The 21,936-nt window shown below is 43.8% G+C and overlaps 1 protein-coding gene across 1 annotated transcript in view; it reads left to right on the top strand.

Annotated features, from left to right (window-relative positions):
• Positions 1-662: 662 nt before the first annotated feature.
• The window catches only part of KLHL6 (kelch like family member 6), a 48,243-nt gene continuing 26,969 nt past the window's right edge, over positions 663-21,936 (top strand). The window contains exons 1-3 of the mRNA XM_040427879.1: positions 663-974; positions 5,901-6,066; positions 15,337-15,786. Of these exons, the coding sequence (XP_040283813.1) occupies positions 715-974; positions 5,901-6,066; positions 15,337-15,786 (876 nt within the window). The 5' untranslated portion in view covers positions 663-714. The remainder of the gene's footprint in view (positions 975-5,900; positions 6,067-15,336; positions 15,787-21,936) is intronic.

The raw sequence follows: 21,936 nt of genomic DNA, 5'->3' as shown, positions 1-21,936 counted from the left end.
ATTTTTTTCCTGCTCCCCTCAGTGTATGCGACCGTAAATGGTGCCATTGGCTATGTGAATGAAAAAATAAAAAAGTTATGGCTTTGGGAGGGCTGGGAGTAAAAAAATTAAACCAAGAAAAAACAAAACGGAAAATCGCCCAGTCTTGAAAGGGTTAATGTACTTGTATGGTGACATCACTATGGTCCACTCCTTAGTCATTAGTTGTGACAACACTGTATTCATTATCGCAGTTCTCAGTGATGTGCTGCTTGGGGACATATCACTGCTGAGGCCAGTCATTGGCTGCAGCAGCGCACATGACCATTTCCATGCACAAAGATTACATTACGGTCCGGAAACCATTGTGCCTGAACGCACTGGCCTGGAGCGGGTAAGCATAGCTCTCTTAACAGGTAGGGACATAAAAAAAATATCCTGGATAGCCTCCTTGAATTCTTGTGTATTCATCTTTACGAAGGCAGTCTGTATTATTTCCTATGTTATCTGCTGGTGTACGTTGCTGTGCTTTACACCCGGCACAAACTGCACTAACCCATACAATTAATCTATTTTGACTGTCAACTGAGAAAGTGTAAGATTTCCTGTTTTGCGTGTGACAGTTTTAGATAAGTTTAGAGTCATGGGCAGGAAATCCGCTCCACTTGCTAAGTGTGACCTAACGGCATCAGAAGCACAGTAGTAGTCACTCCGAGCCACCCACAGGGCGCAATTATGGGAGAATCAGTGGAAAACAGCACTGATGACTTTATCATTTCACTTAACAGGGAATGTCCCAAAGAATTGGAGGAACTCATTGAAAAATCCAGTGGAGATGTCCGAAGATTTGATGACACTGGATTTACATTGTCTCTTCAGAATGGGCTCGAAAACCTGAGGTTGGAGAAGTCGCTGACAGATGTAGTGCTGCTTGTCGGCAATAGCGCATTCTCATGCCACCGCGTTGTACTGGCGGCCGCCAGCAATTACTTTAGGTAAGATGCTGACCCCATTGCTAAGTTGTGATGAGAATAGAGAAGAGAAGTTCTAGCGTTCAGTTTTAATTTTTAATAATGATGGACACGATGACCCTTTTTATTATAATGAAGTTTCTGGATGTTGCTGCCTAGAATAATTGATGTTATTTCTTATTGGCCAAAAAGATTTGTTTAACAGTAGTTAAAAATTTAATTTATAAAAAATGTATAAAAATATTCAAAAAAATAATCCACTGTCTGTTCACACTTCATATCATTCAGAGTGAACCCATGAAAACTAGAATGGATCCCATCAAATTCTGACGGGTGCCATTGACTTGTATTGGGCTCTGTTAAGTTTCCATTTTCACTCCAGTATTTTGGATGGAGCGCTACAGACTGCAATGTTCTTGCCTTCAAGAATCCCAGAACCCTAAATAGAAAGAGGAAAAGGCAAGTGTGAACAGCACCTAGTGTGACTTGATACATAGCAATGACCATTATCCAGTCAATTGCAAAACTTCATCTGAGATGGATGTTAATATGGATAATATCTATATCATTCACAATAATATATAGTCAGATGCACTAAGATTATTTCCTTTCACCTTTATCCAAAAATATACTGATAGGTCAGTGCAGTCGAATATCATATGCATGGTATAGTATATGGCAGAGTGCCCATAATTGCTTCATACCTTGGATTATGTATACTGGATGCAATCTACAATCATTTACATTATATTATATCTAACCATAACCATTGGGAAACTGAGGAGCCTCTTCTGCAGGAGCGCGCCCAGCCGTCTGCCAAAGTGTTATACAGAGGATCAAAGCCTAAAATATCTAATCCACCTTCATCATGAAAGTACCAAAATTGTACTCAGTAAGGCCTCATGCACATGACCGTTGTTTTGGTCCGCATCCGAGCCGCAGTATTTGCGGCTTGGATGCGGACCCATTCACTTCAATGGGGCCGCAGAAAATGCGGACAGCACTCTGTGTGCATTCTGCATCCGTTGCTCCGTGGTCTGCAAAAAAATATAACCTCTCCTATTCTTGTCCGTTTTGCGGACAAGAATAGGCAGTTATATTAATGGCTGTCCCCGCCGTTCCGCAAATTGAGGAACGCACACGGACGCCATCCGTGTTTTGCGCATACGCAATTTGCGGACCGCAAAACACACAACGGTCGTGTGCATGAGGCCTGAATCTAATGAGGGCATTTGAGTTTTCTTATCGGCAGGAGAGATCTATAAAGTAGGCTTGAATGATAAACCTCTAACGCTGGTCCATAGGGTCTGTGAGTGAGTGTCAGAAAGCGGGGTCTCAAAATGGGGCAATACCTATATATCTGTATACTGTATCTGTATAAAGTAAGACCTGGGGCACATAGTATAGTTAGATTATGAAGGGAATTCTTTAAATTCCGTTTTGATGTCAGTTTATTGGGTTGTTTTGTAATATATTATTTTTGGATAAGGTACTGGCGGTAACGTGCATAACCTGAAGAGCACCTGTCAGCAGAATCAACCCTATTAAACCAGGCATAATGTCTGGTAGGGATGATCGTGCTGACTGAAAGCATACCTTTTATATATAAATAACATTTTCTCTCTCTATATACTCTAACTGCAAAATATATATATATATATATATATATACAGTATATATATACTGTATATAAATGCAGGTCAGAGCAGCACTATAAAAATTTAATTAAAGAAAAAAAAGACCACGGCATCTTCCATAGTGGCCTGTGGTACCTTAGGTCCGCTCACCTGTACAGCGCTCAAAGCCGAAATCAATCACCATGGCTACTCGGCGTGTATAGAGACATACTGCGCATGTCAGCACGCGTCAGTCACATGATCAAAATAAACACAGTAACTTCTTTAATTAAACAAAATAACTAATTAGTAGGGTATTATAAAAGTGTAGGAGACCTGGAAACAGAGCGTTCATCAAGGGAAATAGAAACACTGAGGGACGGGCAATGCTACAGTCACGCGCACTTACCCGTACCCAATGGCGGTGTGTACACATGGCAGAGAGTGTTCTTCTACCCGTCATGTACTGTACTCACCAACCAAACCAGTGACCCTGTGATAGCGGCCGAGGGCTGAGCCAGGATCATAGCGTAAACATGGTAAATAAGGTATTCAGATACGGAACCTATTTTAACACTTGCAGAAAAACGGAGCGAAAGTGTGAATAACCCAGCAGCACTTTATCCTATATTTACTGCAGGCGTACAAGTAACGATAGATGAAATCCCCTATATCACATTTAACATCAACTCCGTATAATTAAATAGCTCAAAATAAATAGTTGGAGAACAAGAAAAGGTACACTATCAGAGTTAGGACTCATGCAAACAAATGTATTTTCTTTCCGCTTCCGTTTTGGGTTTTTTTTGCGGACAGCATGCAGAACCATTCACTTTAATGTGTCCGCAAAAACAACGGAATGTACTTTGTGTGCATTCCGTTTCCGTATTTCCATTCCGCAAAAAAGTAGCGCAAGTCCTATTATTGTCCGCAAATCACGGTTTAAAGCCCCATTCAAGTCAATGGGTCCTCAAAAAAAACAAAAACGTAACACATCCGTATGTCATCTGTATTTCATCTGTATTTTGCGGATCCATACTGTAGAAATGCTATGCCCAGCCCATATTGCTCATGTGTTTGGTGATTAATAAGTTACTGTTTCCCTTTCCGATCCACAAAAAACGGATCGCATACAGAAACCATACGGATAAATCAAAACCCTTAAAGGGGTATTCCTATCACAGACAATGGGGGCATATCGCTAGGATATGCCCCCATTGTCTGATAGGTGCGGGTCCCAGAGAACAACGAGAACGGAGCAGGGAGAGCTGTGGCTGGAGGACCCAGGGGTCCGTCCACCACCAAGTGCTGCTCCCTGCTGCTCCCATAGAAGTGAATGGGAGTACACTGCGCATGTGCAGCCCCTGCTCCCATTCATTTCTTTGGGGCAGACGAAAATAGCCGAGTCAGCGCTCGGCTATTCTCGTCGGCCCCATACAAATGAATGGAGGGCGGCTGCACATGCGCAGTGCGCCCTCCGTCCATTTCCCCGCTCCGTTCTCATTGTAGGTGCAGGTCCTAGCTCTTGTTCTCTGGGACCCGCACCTATCAGACAATGGGGCCATATCCTAGCGATAAGCCCCCATTGTCTGTGATGGGAATACCCCTTTAATGTCTTATAGAAGACCACGTCCTTTGAAGGATAGATTGGTGAATAATGACATAGGTTTACAGAAGAGTGCTCAACAACATGTTTGGCCCCTAAAAAGCTGGGATGTTACCCGTGCTTGCATTGAGTGAATTGTAAACATATGACTAAAGGGACACAGTTTGTCCATCCCACCACAGAAGCGACAAATACAATTAGACATTATTTGACATGTGATTCCTCCTATGTCATTTACGTGCTATGGTGCCCTTGTGATATGTTCTATATAGGCGAGACGGTACTCCATAGGGGTATTCCAGTTATTAAAAGTTATCCCCTATCCACAGTTTGAACAACTGGAATGTGGCGCTAATAGAAAAGAAACAGCACAGACTTCTGCTATTAATTTACTGCATTTCGTTAAAATCCACAAAATATTTTTCCCAACAGCTGCTGCCAATAGTTTTATATGGAAAGAACCGATAGGAATCCTTGGCAGATCTGCAGCAATGACGTGGCAGAGCGGTCATCAGTATATGTCTGGTCTCCGGGTCTTGTACTATGGAGATAACGTACTGATGACCATAGACAAACCCGACCTGCTGAGCCATCAGTGGCTGCTTATCTAACATCACAATCATCACGCCTGCACGTGTCTATACTACATCTATGGCCGCTGTGCACGTGACAAGGGGCTGGGTCCTTACATACTACACATATACGTCAGAGGAAAAAGACGCCCGCTCATCAGCCATACACTCTACCAGCACTTCTCTAATCTACATTAGATTCAGGCGACCTTATGCTGTCCACAAAAATACGAATCCGTTTTTTTGCGGACAGTTCAGCATGTCCGCAAAAAAAAAAACGGATTTCATTCCGCAGACCCATAGACTTTAATGTGGCCACATCCTGATTTTCACTGACAAGTATAGGACATGTTTTATTTGTTTTGCGGAGCCGTAGAACAGAAGAAAAGGAAGTGAATAGGTCTGCATCTAATCCGCAAAAAAACGGATCTGCATTTTTTGCGGCCGTCTATATGAGCCCTTTTAAAGACATGCATAAGCTTGGCTCTTAAAGCCCTATTAGACCGCTGGATTTTCAGGCATCAGCGGCAGTTGATAATTAACACGTCAAATGGCGCTTATTTCCCCAACCTATTTGACAGGCCGATGCAAAGTGAATGGGGGGGGGGGGGGGTTGCTTCCGCAGTCTATCCTAGTATTGATTATCGGCAGCACACCCCTGATTACACAGGTAGACCTGCTGCCAATAATCGGACATCCTGATGAAAGACGCAAATCAGTCACACGATGAGAGTTTGCTCGTTGATCAACAACACGATTATAAGGGCAATTATCGGGAATGAGTGTCTCGATGATTGCTCAGTATAATAGAGCCTTAAAGGGGCTGGCACATATCATACATTGGGAACATATCGTTAGGACCCCGCACCGCATCTCTAGAACGGAGGCACATAGAAATGAATGGAGGGCAGCGGAATATAGGAAAGAGTGGCACCCATACTCTTACCCAGCCATGTATTACTTGGCCACCTATGTATACGAGTGGGCGCCATGTAATACTACATAACCCAGAAGCAGCCTCTGCGGTATAACATGTGAGGGATGATACCAGTTGATCCACTGTTTTTTTTTGCAGACCCTGGACATCAGAGTCGACATTTTTTACAATATGCGCTGATGCTGCTTTTCCTGACACAGCTGTGTCTTTGTTCCTTAGAGCCATGTTCTGCAATGATCTCAAAGAAAAGTACGAAGACAAGATTATAATCCAGGGAGTGGAAGCAGAAACCATGCAGACCATCTTAGATTATACTTACACGAGCAAAGTAGTCATCACAAAGCAAAATGTGCAGAAAATATTAGAGGCCGCCAGTCTATTCCAGGTAAGTGCCAGAGTAACATGGTGCACGCATTGTAATAACGATCACTAGTCATTCAATTCATATTGGAGCGTGTGCATGCAAGTAAAGGGATTTTTATATTGATGGCCTAGGATAGGCCACCAATACCAGATTGTGTAATAGTGGATGGAGCTGGTTACTGCAGCGCTTCTCCCATTGAAGGGAATGGAAGCAGTGCTGCAGTTACCAGCTTTGGCCACTACACAAGGGATGGAGCTGTGTAGTTTCAGGACGTTTTTTTTACAGTGAGAGAACTACTCCTGTTCAGCTGATCAGCGGGGGTGTGGGGTGTTGGACCCCTACTGATCAGATATCCTGGGGATAGGCCATCAATAGTAAAATCCTAGAAATCCCTTTAAAGCTTTTTTCACATTTCCGTTTGCCGATCTGGCAGGCTGTTACGGCCGGGAGCAGCCTGTCGGATCCGGCATTGCCAGACGCTACCTAAATGCCGCCTGGCCCTATTTACTATAATGAGGTCCGGCAGTGATCCAGCCGCAATCCGCCAAATATGCAGAGAATCGGCTGAAGAAATACTGCTGCTGCACGCAGAGGTTTTTGTCCGGCTGATTACCGCCATTCTGTGCCGGAACAAGCCCAAGTTGTGTACACATCTGTTCGCACGGTGCAGTCCTGCTGTGTTTTTTTAATGTGATTATCTACTTTTTTTTAACTAAATTACAACAAAATTCCATTGTGGAAATTAAAGTAAAAATTATAATTTGATCCTAAGAATGTTTTTTAAGAGACTTTTTTCAGCATTTCAGAGATGCAGCAGTTTTGCTGTGATTTTGAGAAATATGAAAAAGCTATGACAAAGCTTCTTTAAATACACCTTTAGAGGCGTGGGCATTTTTGTCAGCGGTGGTCACACACGGCAGCTGCTGTACCAGACTGGGATGTGGGTCTGCAGCTGCAGAAAGCCAAGAGCACGCTGGAGCAGATGGGTTATGCACAGAGTGAATCGGCAGGTTATGTACTGGTCAATTCTGAGAAGGGCACTTGTGGGAAAAACAGCAACTATTGCCTCATTTCTGGTTTCTGTGTTGCACAATGGATACATACTGCTGGCCCGTGTCAGGGAGGCTTGAAACGCAAGAGATTTTTAGGCACAAGAAAATCCTGGGTTGGTATTCTTACATAAGAATTTAACTTAATTTTTTGGACTATAAGACGCTCAACAGAAAATTCGAAAATGTAATTCAACCTTTCCTGGTGGTTTTAATGAAGTGGAGGGGTCCAGGTCACTAACTTTGGGGTCCAGCATAGAGGGGGTTAATAGTTTTGGTGAGCTCCTGTTAACCTTAGTGCATCATCTGTTGACCATTATAACAAACAGCCATGGTGCATGTTGTCAGCTCATTAAATGTGCCTATCCAGGTAAATGTGTCTCCTGTCATTGCCCCGCGGTGTCTTGCCATGCTTCTTCTGCTAGATTTGTTTGGTATTTTTTTTTTACTCTTCATGATCATGCCATTGTACAAATACACACACAGCTCTACAGCATTCAAATTATACACACACAGCTCTGCATTACACATATGCTGTATAGACATTATACACCCAGAGCAGTGCAGTACGCACATTATACATGCACATATTAAACATACATGCAAATACATTATATATAATATACCCATACAGCCCTTCTGCATACACACCTGACAAACACATCACTGCTACACAGATGACATATACACACACAGCCCTGCTACATACACACCTGACAAACACAGCTTTGCTACACTGATGAAATAGACACACATAGCTCTGCTGTATACACAAATGACAAACAAAGCTCTGCTACACAGTTGACATATGCACACACAGCCCTGCTACATACACATCTCTATCTCACATACACACACTAAGCACTGGACTGTGTTCCTGGTTTGGCCCCGCCCAGTTGTGACATCATTAAAGGTCCTTCAGCTGCAGTTTAATCAGAGTTTAAAGATGGAGAGGTTTGTACTTCTAATAATCCCCTCCATCCTCTCCTCATAGAGATCAGTGCCGCACAGCTCTCTCACTGATACAACAGATCGCTGTATGAGCGATCTGCTGGATTATTAAGGAAGCAGTCGGGGAGGTCTGGCACTGCTGGAGCACCCTGACTGCAGAATATAAGGGCAGGCACTTTTTACCAAGATTGTTTTTCTTGCTAAAAAAGTGCATCTTATAGTCCAAAGAATATGGTAATACAGTTTAACATGCGAACAAGTAATTATCCCTAAGGACAATCTACTGCCTAGAAATAATAATTTTGGGTACAGGCCAGAAAAGGTCCGATCACCCAATGAATGAATGTTTGCTCATTCATAGCGTGGTCGTTGACACATCTTTCAGACGAGCGTATCGAAATCCGTCAGTATTCTGGCTCAGGATCCTGATGATATACCAGGATTTATACATTCAGGATTTCAATGCGTATTTCTTCTTTCCTTCATTATTTATGCACTGCCTGTAATGTGCGTATTTGTAAAAAAAAATATTTTAAATACTGACGTAAATTATACGCCCGTGTGAATAGCTCTATTCATTAACATTAGCAGCGGATTTTGGTACGTTAAACCCGGACTGTATACGCATTGCAAATACGCTCGTCTGAAAGCGGCCAAAGGTGGTGTGAACGTCACCTTATGTCTCCTGTTAAATCAAACAAGGACTGAACATGTTGGATTACAACATGGCTGATCCTTGTTATGTTAGGCCGTAAAGGCTGCCAGGAGTGTCTTACAGGGAATTATCTTCCTCTGCTTAACCCCTTCATGATGCAGCAATTTTCCATTTTTGTTTTGTACTCCCCACTTCTCCGAACCATACATTTTTTTTATTTTTCCTCTAACGTAGCCATATGAGTGCTATGTGAACATCTTTAAAGTGCCAACAACGGATGTACGTATGTGCGACGATTGTTGTGTAGGGGTTAAAAAGGACCTGTCACCTCTTCTGACATGTCTGTAGTAACTGCTTGCATTCCCCATGTAATGATTCTGGAGCATCTTTTCATAGAACTCTATATTAGTGCCATTCTTCTATTATTCCTACTAGAAGTTTATTAATGATTTACCAGCAGTCTGCAGTAAAGGTCCAACTGGATGTTAACATTTGGGGGTGTCCCTGCACAGTCTGACACTATCCACTGAGCGCTGCCAGTGTCAAACTGTGCAGGGACCCCCTTCCCCAATTGTCAACACCCCCATGGACCTTTATTGCAGGATGCTAGCAATTCATTCATGAACTTCTAGGGGGAATAAAAGAGGACTATTCCAACATAGATCTTAAGAATAGATGCTTCAGAATTGTTATTGCATGGGGAATGCAAGTAATTACTAAGGCTACTGTCACACTAGCGTTTTCAATTCTGCTATTGTTGTCCGTCATAGGATCTCAATAGCGGATGAAAACACTTCCGTTTTGTCCCCATTCATTGTCAATGGGGACAAAACTGAACTTGAACGAAACAGAGTTACCAGAATGCATTCGGTTCTGTTTGGTTGTGTCCCCATCGCAGACAGGATAACGCTACAAGCTGCAAGCAGCTCTTTTCTGTCCGCAATGTGGTGCGGAGCAAGACGGATCCGTCCTGGCACACAATGTAAGTCAATGGGGACGGATCCGTTTTCTCTGACACAGTAGAAAACGGATCTGTCCCCCACTGACTTTCAATGGTATTCATGACAGATCCATCATGGCTACAGAAGACCTAATACAACCGGATCCATTCATGATGAATACATGCAGTTGTATTATGGTAACGGAAGCATTTTTGCAGACCCATGACGGATCCGCAAAAAACGCTAATGTGAAAGTAGCCTTATACTGACAAGTCAAGAGAGGGGACAGGTCCTCTTTAAAGGAATGAACATGTTTATGAGGCGGTCAAGGAAGATAGGTATCAGTTGAATATTAATCCAAATAAAAAAATAATTCTGCCCCCATTACCCAAATACAAGGTGAAAATCATGTGGTTATCATAAGACAGCAGTAAAAAGATAAAACAAATGAATAAGACATACGACTATCACATACTGACGGTACTGACCTTTATACTTTTGGAGTCAGTTGCAGAATACGGGGCTTCCACCAAACCTAATATTTTTTTTTTAAATGTCCCCAATGCCCTAATAATAATTTTTGTCATGTATTTTATTTATGGATTTAGTATTTTTACTAGACATATTCCCCCCTAAAGCGCAGATTTCCTGTGGGCCTTAAATTCACTATTCTCAGCGGTGTACAGAGTCCACACTTTATGAATGGGGCCGCAGCGCAGTGAGTACGGGCAGGAGCGCATATTGCTTCTCCTGCCCGTGCCCCCTGGAGGTTTACTAACTCCTGGCACAGCACATGGGTACCCTGTCTATGCCTGCTTCGCTAGGCTAAGAGCTGACATGCAGGACTCTCAGCTTAGCGGAGCAGACACATGCTATGCCAGGAGTTAGTAAACCTCCGGGGGGCAATATGCGCTCCTGCCCGTACTCACTGCGCTGCGGCCACTTTCATAAAGTGTAGACTCCGTACACCGCTGAGAAGTCAGCAGTGTACAGAAAAGTGAATTTAATGCGCGCAGGAAGTCTGCGCTTTAGGCCTCATGCACACGGCCGTTGTTTTGGTCCGCATCCGAGCCGCAGTTTTGGCGGCTCGGATGCAAACCCATTCACTTCAATGGGGCCGCAAAAGATGCGGACAGCACTCCATGTGCGGTCTGCATCCATTGCTTCGTTCCGTGGTCCGCTTTACGGACAAGTATAGGCAGTTATATTAAAGGCTGTCCGTGCCGTACCGCAAATTTGCGGAACGCGTATGGACGCCATCCGTGTTTTGCAGATCCGCGATTTGCAAACCGTAAAACACACCACGGTCGTGTGCATGAGGCCTTAGGGGGGGAATAGCTCTAGTAGAAATATAAAATACATTGATAATATACATTTTTTGCCTTCCTCTGGATGAACTTGCAGGATAACAGGCTGAACTGGATGGACAGATGTCTTTTTCAGCCTTACAAACTATGTTACTATTAGAAAAATTATTATTAGGGCATTTGGGACATTTGAAAAAAAATCATTAAAAGTTTAGTTACTTTTTAAGGACTGAATTACAACATGGTAATTTGGAACATGTGGAAGGGCGGAAGCCATGGTAGCTTATTGCTTCATAGCCTGATGGGTGCTACTTTTTCTGCTTCTTATTTCTATAGGACGATGGCTTTGGATCATTGCAAATATTTAACGTTCTTCTGGATTATGACATCTTTTTAAACAGACAATTGGGTGAAATTTCCACAGTCCTACAGACAGAACCCACAGAAGATGTGTAGACTTCTTGCTGCGTCACTTCCTGTAGCTGTCCTCTTTATCCCGCTATCTGTGTGTGTTCAGCCGACTGTCTTATCTGTATTGGCTGTGTCATTGGGGGGATAAGCCTAAACAATAGGAAAACAGCTCACACAGATATATCCATGTATAGGGCTGCAACCATGTTGGGGAATTATAGTCAAAATAAAATCTGCAGTTTAATGGCCGACTCATGAAAAACTATATATATTTTTTAAAGGGCATCTGTCAGCAGACATGACACTTGCTGACCTGTTACATGTGCACTTGGCAGCTGAAGACATCTGTGTTGGTCCCATGTTCATATGTGTCTGCAAAATTATGTTTTAATATATGCAAATGAGGCTCTAGGAGCAATGGGGGCGTTGCCGTTACACCTAGAGGCTCTGTTCTCTCTGCAACTGCCGAACCCTCTGCACTTTGATTGACAGGGCCAGACAGGTGTGACCATGTTTACACTGCCTGACCCCGTCAAAGTGGAGAGGGCACGGCAGTTCCAGAGAAAGCAGAGCCCCTCGGAGTAACGACAGGCCTCCTGCACACGTCCGTTTTTTTTTTTCGTTTACGGGCCGTTTTTTGAGTTCCGTATACTGTCTGTATACGGAACCATTTATTTCAAAAGTTCCGGGGGAAAAAACGGAATGTACTCCGTATGCATTCCGGTTCCATATTTCCATTTTTCCGTTCCGTTGAAAGGTATAACATGTCCTATTATTGCCCGCAAATCACGTTCCGTGGCTCCATTCAAGTCAATGGGTCTGCAAAAAAAGGAACACATGCGGAAATGCATCCGTATGTCTTCCGTATCCATTCCGTTTTTGCGGAACCATCTATTGAAAATGTTATGCCCAGCCCAATTTTTTCTATGTAATTACTGTATACTGTATATGCTATACTTAAAAACGGAACGGGGCTACGGAACGGACATACTGATGCGAAAAGCACACGGAGTGCTGTCCGCATTTTTTGCGGACCTATTGAAATGAATGGGTCTACATCCTATCCGCAAAAAAAACTGAACAAACACGGAAACAAACAACTTTCATGTGCATGTAGCCTTATACCTTATGGGTCCATTCACACGTCCGTAGTGTATTGCGGATCCTTAATACACCCGGCCGGCACCCCCATAGAACTGCCTATTTTTGTCCGCAATTCCGGACAAGAATAAAACATGTTCTATTTTTTTCGGGAGCTGTAGACCGGAAGATCGGGGCCGTGCTCTGGAAATAACTGAAGTGTGAAGTCACCCTAAAAATAAAAAAAGGTATGGGGTTAAGAATATGGTGATGCAAAGAAAAAAATTAGTTTTTTCCAAAGTTAATTTTTTTCAGTATTAAAACACAAGAAAAACTATACATATTTGGTATCATTGTAATCATACTGACCCGTAGAATGAAAGTAACTAACAGGTCAGTTTTACTGCACAGGAAATGCTGTAAGAAAAAAATACATAAAACTGTGGCGGCATTGTGTTGTTTTTTTATAAGTCCTCCCCATATGGAATTTTTTTCTCGCTTCCCACTGCATTTCATGCAACCGTAAATGGTGCCATTAGAAATTACACCTTGTCCCACAAAAAATAAAGCCCTCATACGGCTATGTAAATGGAAAAATAAAAAAGTTATGGTTTTGGGAAGGCTGGGATTAAAAAACGAAAATAAAAAATTGGAAAATCGCCCGGTTATTATGGAGGTAAACCTTGTTAAAAAAAAAAATTCAACTTTTCTAGTGTTGGATTATAGGATGGTCAGGGAAGCGTGCTGTGCTGGCATCAGCCTCAGGGAAAGAACTGCGCATGCGCGAGCTCGCGCATCGCGAGATTACGGCAATCTATAGTTGATGAAAGGAGGAGATTCGGAGGACATAGGCGGTGCTGGGCTCCTTCACAGGCAGGCGTGGCTGGGCACCAGGAAGGTTCGTACAGCCCCTTGGGCACCTACAAGACTAATTTACATATCTATAAAATCCTTTTTTAAAGAAATTAAACGCACACAGCCCTATCGGACCGGTATATTGCGGACATGCTAGCGGCGATCTAGCCGTGCATGTCCGCAGCTCTATAGCCCAAAACTTGGTGACAGAATCCCTTTAACGCATACCTTAAGACCAGAAAATGTGGGACTTTAAAGGGGTTGTCCCATGAAACATATTTTAATTTTTAAAACAGCACCTGAATACATTGCATTTAAATAAAAATGATGCAAATAGAGTTCATAGAGATTTGCATAGTGCCACCTGCTGTTTGTTCTTTTCCTTATTTCTCTGTCCACCTCAGTAACATCGCTGTGGTGGATGCACATGCTAAGTTCCATCATTTAACTGTTAGAAGCTATGACAGTTACAGGAAGAGAGCTGCAGCAGAAAGGACACGTCACCTGAGAAAGGACATACCCCCCGAGCTGCCAGCTTGACATAAGTCTAGTAGTGTTGACAATTAGAGCAATGAATGGGGAGATCTCTGGATCCATGTGCGGTACAGGGCTGGTTCTGGCTTTGTTAGGCTACTTTCACACTTGCGCTTGATCGGATCCGTTCTGAACGGATCCGATCATATTAATGCAGACGGAGGCTCCGTTCAGTACGGATCCGTCTGCATTAATAACTTAGAAAAATTTCTAAGTGCGAAAGTAGCCTGAGCGGATCCGTTCAGACTTTCAATGTAAAGTCAATGGGGGACGGATCCGCTTGAAGATTGAGCCATATGGTGTCATCTTCAAGCGGATCCGTTCCCATTGACTTACATTGTAAGTCTGGACGGATCCGCACGCCTCCGCACGGCCAGGCGGACACCCGAACGCTGCAAGCAGCGTTCAGCTGTCCGCCTGGCCGTGCGGAGGCGAGCGGAGCGGAGGCTGAACGCCGCCAGACTGATGCAGTCTGAGCGGATCCGCATCCATTCAGACTGCATCAGGGCTGGACGGAAGCGTTCTGCTCCGCTCGTGAGCCCCTTCAAACGGAGCTCACGAGCGGACAGCAGAACGCTAGTGTGAAAGTAGCCTTAGAAAGACATTGTCATGTCTATGTAATATGATTTTCATTACTCATGGGATGCCACCCCAAAATCTTCCAGAAAAAGCCCACCAATACTCCACTTTGGGTTAAATTGGAACAAACTCATCGCCCTTCCTAACTCTTTGCAGTCCCCTCACCACCTTCTAGCCGGTTTGTCCTACCTGTTAGGGCTCATGCACACAAACGTATTTTTTGTCTGTGTCCGTTCCGTTTTTCCTGTATGCAGAACCATTGAATTCAATGTGGGCCGCAAAAAAAAAAAACACCTCGTAAATTATTCCGTGTGCATTCCATATCCATATGTCCGCAATTCCATTCTGCAAAAAAATAGAACATGTTCTATACTTGTCCGTTTTTTGGACAAGGACAGGCATAGTTACAATGGATCCGCAAAAAAAAAACTGATGTCACATGGATGTCATCCATTTTTTTTTTTGCGGATCCATGTTTTGCGGACCACAAAATACATAGGGCTCATGCACACGACCTGACATGTTGACATGCTAAAAAATGATCGTTTGCAGGTGGCAGATTGTGGTTTCTAAGAACAATCTGCCGCCGGCGAACCACTATACAGCATGGGGACGAGCGATGGCATAGAGATCACTCCTCCCCATGCTGGGGAGGAGATCGCTGCATGTGCTGTCCGCATCTTTTGCTGCCCCATTGGAGTGAACGGGTCCACATCCGATTTGCAAAAAAATTGGATTGGATGCGAACAAAAAACACGGTCGTGTGCATGAGGCCTTAGAATGAAATTCGGGCACCATCAGCCACTATATCCTGACTATGGCATCTTATCTCATTCTGTATCTCTGTAGATGTGGTGTCCAGCACATCCTGCTGTAGTCTCCATTGTACACAGATGCTGAAGTTTCACAACTTCCTGGTTTTCTTTCAGTTCCTCCGCATGGTGGACGCCTGTTCCAGTTTCCTTACAGAAGCTCTTCACCCCGAAAACTGCGTTGGAATTTTAAGACTTGCAGATGCCCACTGCTTGGACTTTTTGAAGTTGCAGGTCCAGAACTATATCATCCAAAACTTTTCTCAGGTTTTAAATCATGAAGAATTCCTCGAGTTGACATCTGACATTCTATATCATATTCTAAAGAGCGATGAGCTGTATGTGACAGAGGAAGCACAAGTCTTTGAGATGGTCATAAAATGGGTGCGGTATAAGCAGCCAGAGAGGATTTCTCTTCTACCAAAAATGTTAGAGTGTGTCCGCCTGCCCTTACTGGATCCCTGGTATCTCGTTGGTACGGTAGAAACTAATGAACTGATTAGAGGGTGTCCCGATGTGTTCAATTTAATGCAAGAAGCACGCATGTATTATCTGACTGGTAATGAGGTGAGTAAATCTGCAGAAAGTAGTTTCCAACTTTCTTATTACCCTCATACATTTATGGAGGCCTACTGAGATGCATTGATAAGTCATGTAGTCCTTCTCCCAGACAAGTATGAATGTGTCACACAACCGAAGAAGCACTTGTACTGTCAACCACAAGAGTATTAGCCTTTGGAAAAATATTTCAACCTGATGCACAGTCAAAAACATTATACCTATACAGTACCTATGGCTATGCTGTGACTACTGCAGTACGCAGGCCTGCAGGGTATAGCGATGTGAGGTCACGGTTACTTAGGCAAACGAGGGTTGCTATGGGTTGCTCACAGTTTGTAGGATGACCCTGGGCAGCATATAGCAGTGATGGAGAGGCTGGCACAGTAGTCCTCTGGGGCACTCTCTGTATATAGGGACCAGGCCTGATGGTGGATGAGGTTCCCTGGATGTTGCAGATGTTTAATGTGCCTAGGGCAGGGTCCCTTTAAGGTTCGTGACGCCAGTGCCGGTAACGGTGGCACACCAATTTATAGTTGTAATAAGTGAGGAACACAGTGTTGTGGTGAACCAAACTTTTATTTACTGGAAACAGTTCAAACTTTATACAATTTAGGTTCAGTTACTCTTTGCAGCGTTAATCAATAGCAGGCTCTTACAACAATGGCATAATGTTCTTTGCAAGATACTCAGAGGGTAAAATCAACGCTCACAGACCAGGCTGCACTATTTCCTCAGATATCCTAGCTGTCTTTATCCCAAGGCCCGTATGCCCTAATGCTGGCTTTTATCCTTGGTAGCAATCCTCCTCAGGTATATATCCCTTGCTTTAGGTTAATGATCCTTCTGCCCTTCAGCTTACTTGGCTTAGCTGGAACACTGGCTCTGCTCTGGTTAGGGAACTGCAGGTTTCTCCCAGGAGGCAAACTCTTCTCTTGGGGTGAATCTTCTGAGCTAAACTTAGACTCAGGAACTTCAGGCAGGCTAGACTGCACTTACTAGCCTCCTGGACTGCACTACTCTTTCCTGTCTGGGCCTAACTATATATATCTGGGGTTCCCTAGCTCCCTCTAACGTCTAGGAGGAGGAACTGCACTCTAACAGGCCTGATACCCAGATAACACAGGAAAAACATACATAACACCTCATATCAATTACAATGATCATATTAACCCTTGTGTAGTGCCCACCTTTACCTAGTAGGACACTACACTACTAGCAAAAACAGAAGGCCCTGCTGTGACTGCTAGTATAAAAAGATCCTGCCAGCACTAACTATGGTGGAAAAGAGGATGGGGTTTGCTGCTACTGTGGACAGGGGGAGACTTGTTGTGGCTATTCGGGAAAGGGGGGGGGGGTGACTTTAGAAAGAGGTTGAAGGCAACATGTTGCTGCATATTCTGCACACTGGAAGCAATAGGATGCAGATTTTTTTTTAGGGGGGGGGGGGGGAGTTGTGTTGTGACTACTAGGGAAAGGAGGACACTGCTGTGACAACTGGTAAGAGCACTGATGTCACTACTAGAGGGAAGAGGTGGGTACCCCCTGCAGTTCAGTCTGTGACTTGTTCACAACTACATAGAGATTTTCATTTTTCTAATTCACCAGAAGAACAGAAAAATGAAAAATTAGGCCTCGTTCACATCTCCGTTAGGAAATCTGGCGGGCTGATCTGGCACAGAGCAGCCTTCCAAATCTCAGATTCTGGCGTTGCTGGCCTCTACTTCACTGCTGGATCGCCATTGACTGCAATGAGGTTCAGCGGTGATCCGGCCGCTTTCCAGCATAAATGCTGAGTTTTGGCCGGACAAAAACTGTTGCATGCAACTTTTTTTGTCTGGCCGACAGCAGGCATTTGCGCCGGATCAGGCAACTGGATCACCATAACAAAGGCCTCGTTCACATCTCGCTGTTCTGGGACAGAGCAGCCTACTGGATCCTATATTTCACCGCCAGTTCCCTATCGACTGCAATGGGGTCCGGTAGTAATATGGCCGATTTATGGCAAAATGCCGAGTTTCGGCTGGACATAAACCACTGCATGCAACTGATTTCTTCTGGCTGAAATCGGCTGGATCTCCGCCGGACCCCACTGCAGTCAATGAGGATCCGGCGGTGAAATAGAGGATCTGGCAGGCTGCTCTATGCCTGAACAGCCTGCCATGTCCACAAATGGAGATGTGAACGAGGCTTAACTGATCAGCTTTAATCCCCATTTGTTTGAATGGAAATCAGTTTGCATCCGTCAGAAGAACAGAAAAAATAGTGGTATTTGTCCGGCTGAAAATTGGCATTTATGCCGGAAATTAGCTGGATCCCATTATAGTCAATATGGATGCCGGATCCCTATTGACTATAATGGGATCCAGCGGTGATCCAGCCTATTTCCGGCATGTGAGCTGTTGAATCCAGCAATGCCCGATATGGTGAAACATTCACTGGAGATACGTATGAATGTACTCTTAACTTGACTGATCAGAAGAACGGAAAGCTCAATGCAGATATGAACTCAGCCTAAGGGCTCATGCACACGACCGTTGTTGTTTTGCGGTCTTTAAATTGCGGATGCTCAAAACACGTATACCGGCTGTGTGCATTCCGCATTTTGCAGAACAGCCGGCCGATAATAGAATAGTCCTAACCTGTAATACAGACAATAATAGGACATGCCCTATTTTTTTACAGAACTGATATGCAGACATACAGAATGCACACTGAGTTATTTCTGTTTTTTGCAGCCCCATTGAAGTCAATGGTTCTGCATACAAGCTGCAAATTTTTTTTTATGGACACGGACATAAAATACGTTTGCGTGCACGCGCCCTAAGTGCTATCTAAACCAGCCAAGAACTGAGGATCGTGAACTTCACTTGTCTTGTTTCCAGATAAAATTTGTAAAACTTGATCAGTTTTTTTTTTGTCCTCAAAAAATGAGTCAAACTTTGCATCAGTTTTTGGAAAAAATCCAGTTTCACAAAAAAACAACAACTGATTCCTTGCCTGAAACAAAAAACGTGATGTGAATGTTTACACAGCGGATTTCTCCACCAGAAAAATCTGCTGTGAAGGCTTCCCTTTGGGTTTCTGGCGTGGTTTTGCATTTCGCATGCTACGAATGTGCCCGCATCTTTACATTAGGCTTATGTTTATACGGCAAAATGCATAGCAGAAAATCAGCAGTAAATCAATAGCAAAATGAGTAACAGAAAACAGGTGATTTGTGGCAGATTTGTAATTTGGTGGTGGTTTCAGAGGAGTTTCGGAATGAGGTTAAACTGCTTCCCTATTGACTTCTATGGAAATCCACAATCAAATCAGATTTTAAAAAAGTAACGTCACTGTTGAAGCACTTTTAAAAGTAGCTGCTGAAAAAAATCTACCATGAGTTTTTTACATTGAAGGCAATGGAAAGCTGTGCAGATTCCCATTGAGAACACTGGTTTTAAGTGTGGAAGTCTGCAAACAAAATCTGCTGTATGAATGAGCCCCTACTGTCCAGGTCCCCCTCAGATCACAGCTTATCACTCTGACTCCCAGCATGGAGGCACCACTTTGGTATCTGCTTGCTACCAAGGATGCCTTCTAACAAGTAGGGATTGCTGAATGCAGAGAACCCCTTCAAAATATTATCTGATGGTTACTATATTGCTGTCTACCAAGCCATGCATGGTTGAAAGAAATCCTGTAAGGGGTGTTTCCCTCTCAGCAGGTAGAGTTCAGATCTGGTAAGGGTGTTGGTAATAATCAGACAGTTAGTACGAATCAAACATAAGCAGGCTGTACTAATGAGATGTGCATAACCAGAGCAGTTGCAGTTCGCTCCACAGGTTGAGGGCACCCTTCTTATAGCACAGCAATACTGGGTGCAGGTGCAGCTGATGATGGCTTTCCACAGTTTCTGAGACAAGTGGACCTCTGGGGCTGCTTTATGCATCTGTCAGGCATGCTGGCTCCTTCTTCTGTACTTCTCCTCCTGGGTGACACATCTCCTGACCCAGGGGTGCACCTAGCCTTTCTGCTGCCTAAGGCAAAAACTGAAACGCCAGGCTCAGGCACCGCGATAATGATGACACCTGCCTCTGATAGGCTACAGGAACTAGGACTAAAGCCTATTAGAGGAAACGGTGGGCCAGGGAGACATCGCAGCATTCAACTGTATTCCTGTTCTGAGTACAGCGATGCAGTTGAATATGTAGAGATGAGCATTTCCATAATGAAATCGTTCCTTGCCCATGCTGCCCCCCTCTTGCCCCTTCCTTGGTGCTGGTGCTGCCTGAGGTGATCGCCTCACCTGGCCTCATTGGTGGTGCACTCCTGTCCTGACCCCACCACTAATCTTACTTGTAATTCCCCCAGCCAATTCACACTCTGGGACTGTGGGTTGATCTTCCATACCGGCTGTAATCAGGGTCTCATTTGCTAGCCAGATGTCATACTAGACCCTCTCACTAGGTCTCTAGGATGGTGTGCCAATTAGCGGGTGTCCCTCATTCCCACTTGGCAGCTAACAATCACTTTCTTCTTGTTTTCTAATACTATTTATAACCATAAAAACTGTTCTAAAGAGCCTGGGAATGACATAACATATTTAATTGAAATCACTGCCTGCAATAGCATTTCTGGTAGGATAGGTGCTATCACCCTCTTACAATCCAACTTTATCTTTCACCAAATCTTTTAAACCCCATTTTTTCACTTGTTTAGACTTTATCTACTGCAGGAAGCCCTTTCTCAGAGATTACTTTTCTGGGCAAATCCTTTCTAATAGTAGGCTTGTAGCCCATGCTACTTTAGATGTGCATGAGAAATAATTTAAAAGGCACCTAAGATGTCAATAGGTAGTTCTTTGTTGTAATTTTAGTGTCTCTTTGAAGGGCCAAATTACCAGTGGTTCTTGTCAGAACATTTTATATGCGAGGACCCAGCTGTAACTTGAAGGCATGAAAAGAACTGTCTCAGATGCCACTCTATCTGAGGGCACTATATCACAGAAGGGGAGACCGGGGGATATACAATTTTCTTTTATTTCATCCAGATCTGTATATGAAGCGGGTCCAGGACAGGAGTGGAGGACAGGTGTGGTTTTAGCAATAACAGTAGTTGTAGTTACTCATGGTGGCAGTCCTCACGGTCTTGGGGCTCCTGCTTGTTAGGTGGGGTGACCTTGGTGTAGATGAATTCTGAGGTCCCAGGCAGGGGTTCCCTAAGGTGTGAGGCAAATATGAGGTGGGTTTAACAGTAGAACACAGAACAATGCTTTTCCTGGCAATTAAAGTTCCAGTATAGACCTCACAGCAGTAGTCACAGTTCAGACGTTGCATGGACTAGCACATCTTGCACAGTTTTGCAATGCAACAGTTCTTACAGTTTCATCGACTGAGAAGGTAGTTCACAGGCCCAAGGTATTGTCTCACTGAGTTAATCTTTCCAACACTGCACTTTTCTCTCAAGCTCAAGCATCCAGACATGGGGTGTAACACTTCTCTTGCACTTCTCTTGCACTCCTCTGTACTCACAATGCGGTGTTACAAATTCCCACTGTGAGGTGTGGTCCTTTCAGACACCCAGTCTGCCTCTAAAGCATGAGACGAGGGCTCTGCTTTAAAAGGGTTTTTCAAAGACTTTCATACTGAGGATCTATCCTCTGGATAGGTCATCAGTATCTGATCGGCGTTAGTCCGACACCCGTGATCCCTGCCGATCAGCTGTTTGAGATGGCACCAGCGCTCCTGTGAGCCCCGCGGCCTTCTCTGTGCTCACCAAGCACAGCGCTGTACATTGCATAAAGGCTATGCTTGGGGTCACTTGAATGGGGCTAAGCTACGCCCATGAGACCGATGAATGTGTTGTCGGCCTAGGGAAATAGGGCACCACTTCTAAAGTCTCTGAGAAACCCCTTTAAGTTTGAAAGGATGGGGGAGTGAAAGTTTCAGTAGGTTACATAAAAGTAAACATTGATTTGACATTTTATGTAGTGTTGGAATACTATGGTTATTTTTGTTTTATTTAAAGCTTTATTTCCCTTCGTGTGTAATACATAATATAACATTTATTGTATGCAAATAAAATAACCATTCCCTCCCATATTACATAAATAGTTAGGAGCAGGTTTTTAGAACTCTTGTTCAGACACTTGAGTGGAAAATTTGGTGTCCTACA

Source organism: Bufo bufo, chromosome 4 (assembly GCF_905171765.1).
Source record: "Bufo bufo chromosome 4, aBufBuf1.1, whole genome shotgun sequence".
NCBI classification, from domain to species: domain Eukaryota; kingdom Metazoa; phylum Chordata; class Amphibia; order Anura; family Bufonidae; genus Bufo; species Bufo bufo.
This window is presented reverse-complemented; position numbering and strand designations above follow the sequence as displayed.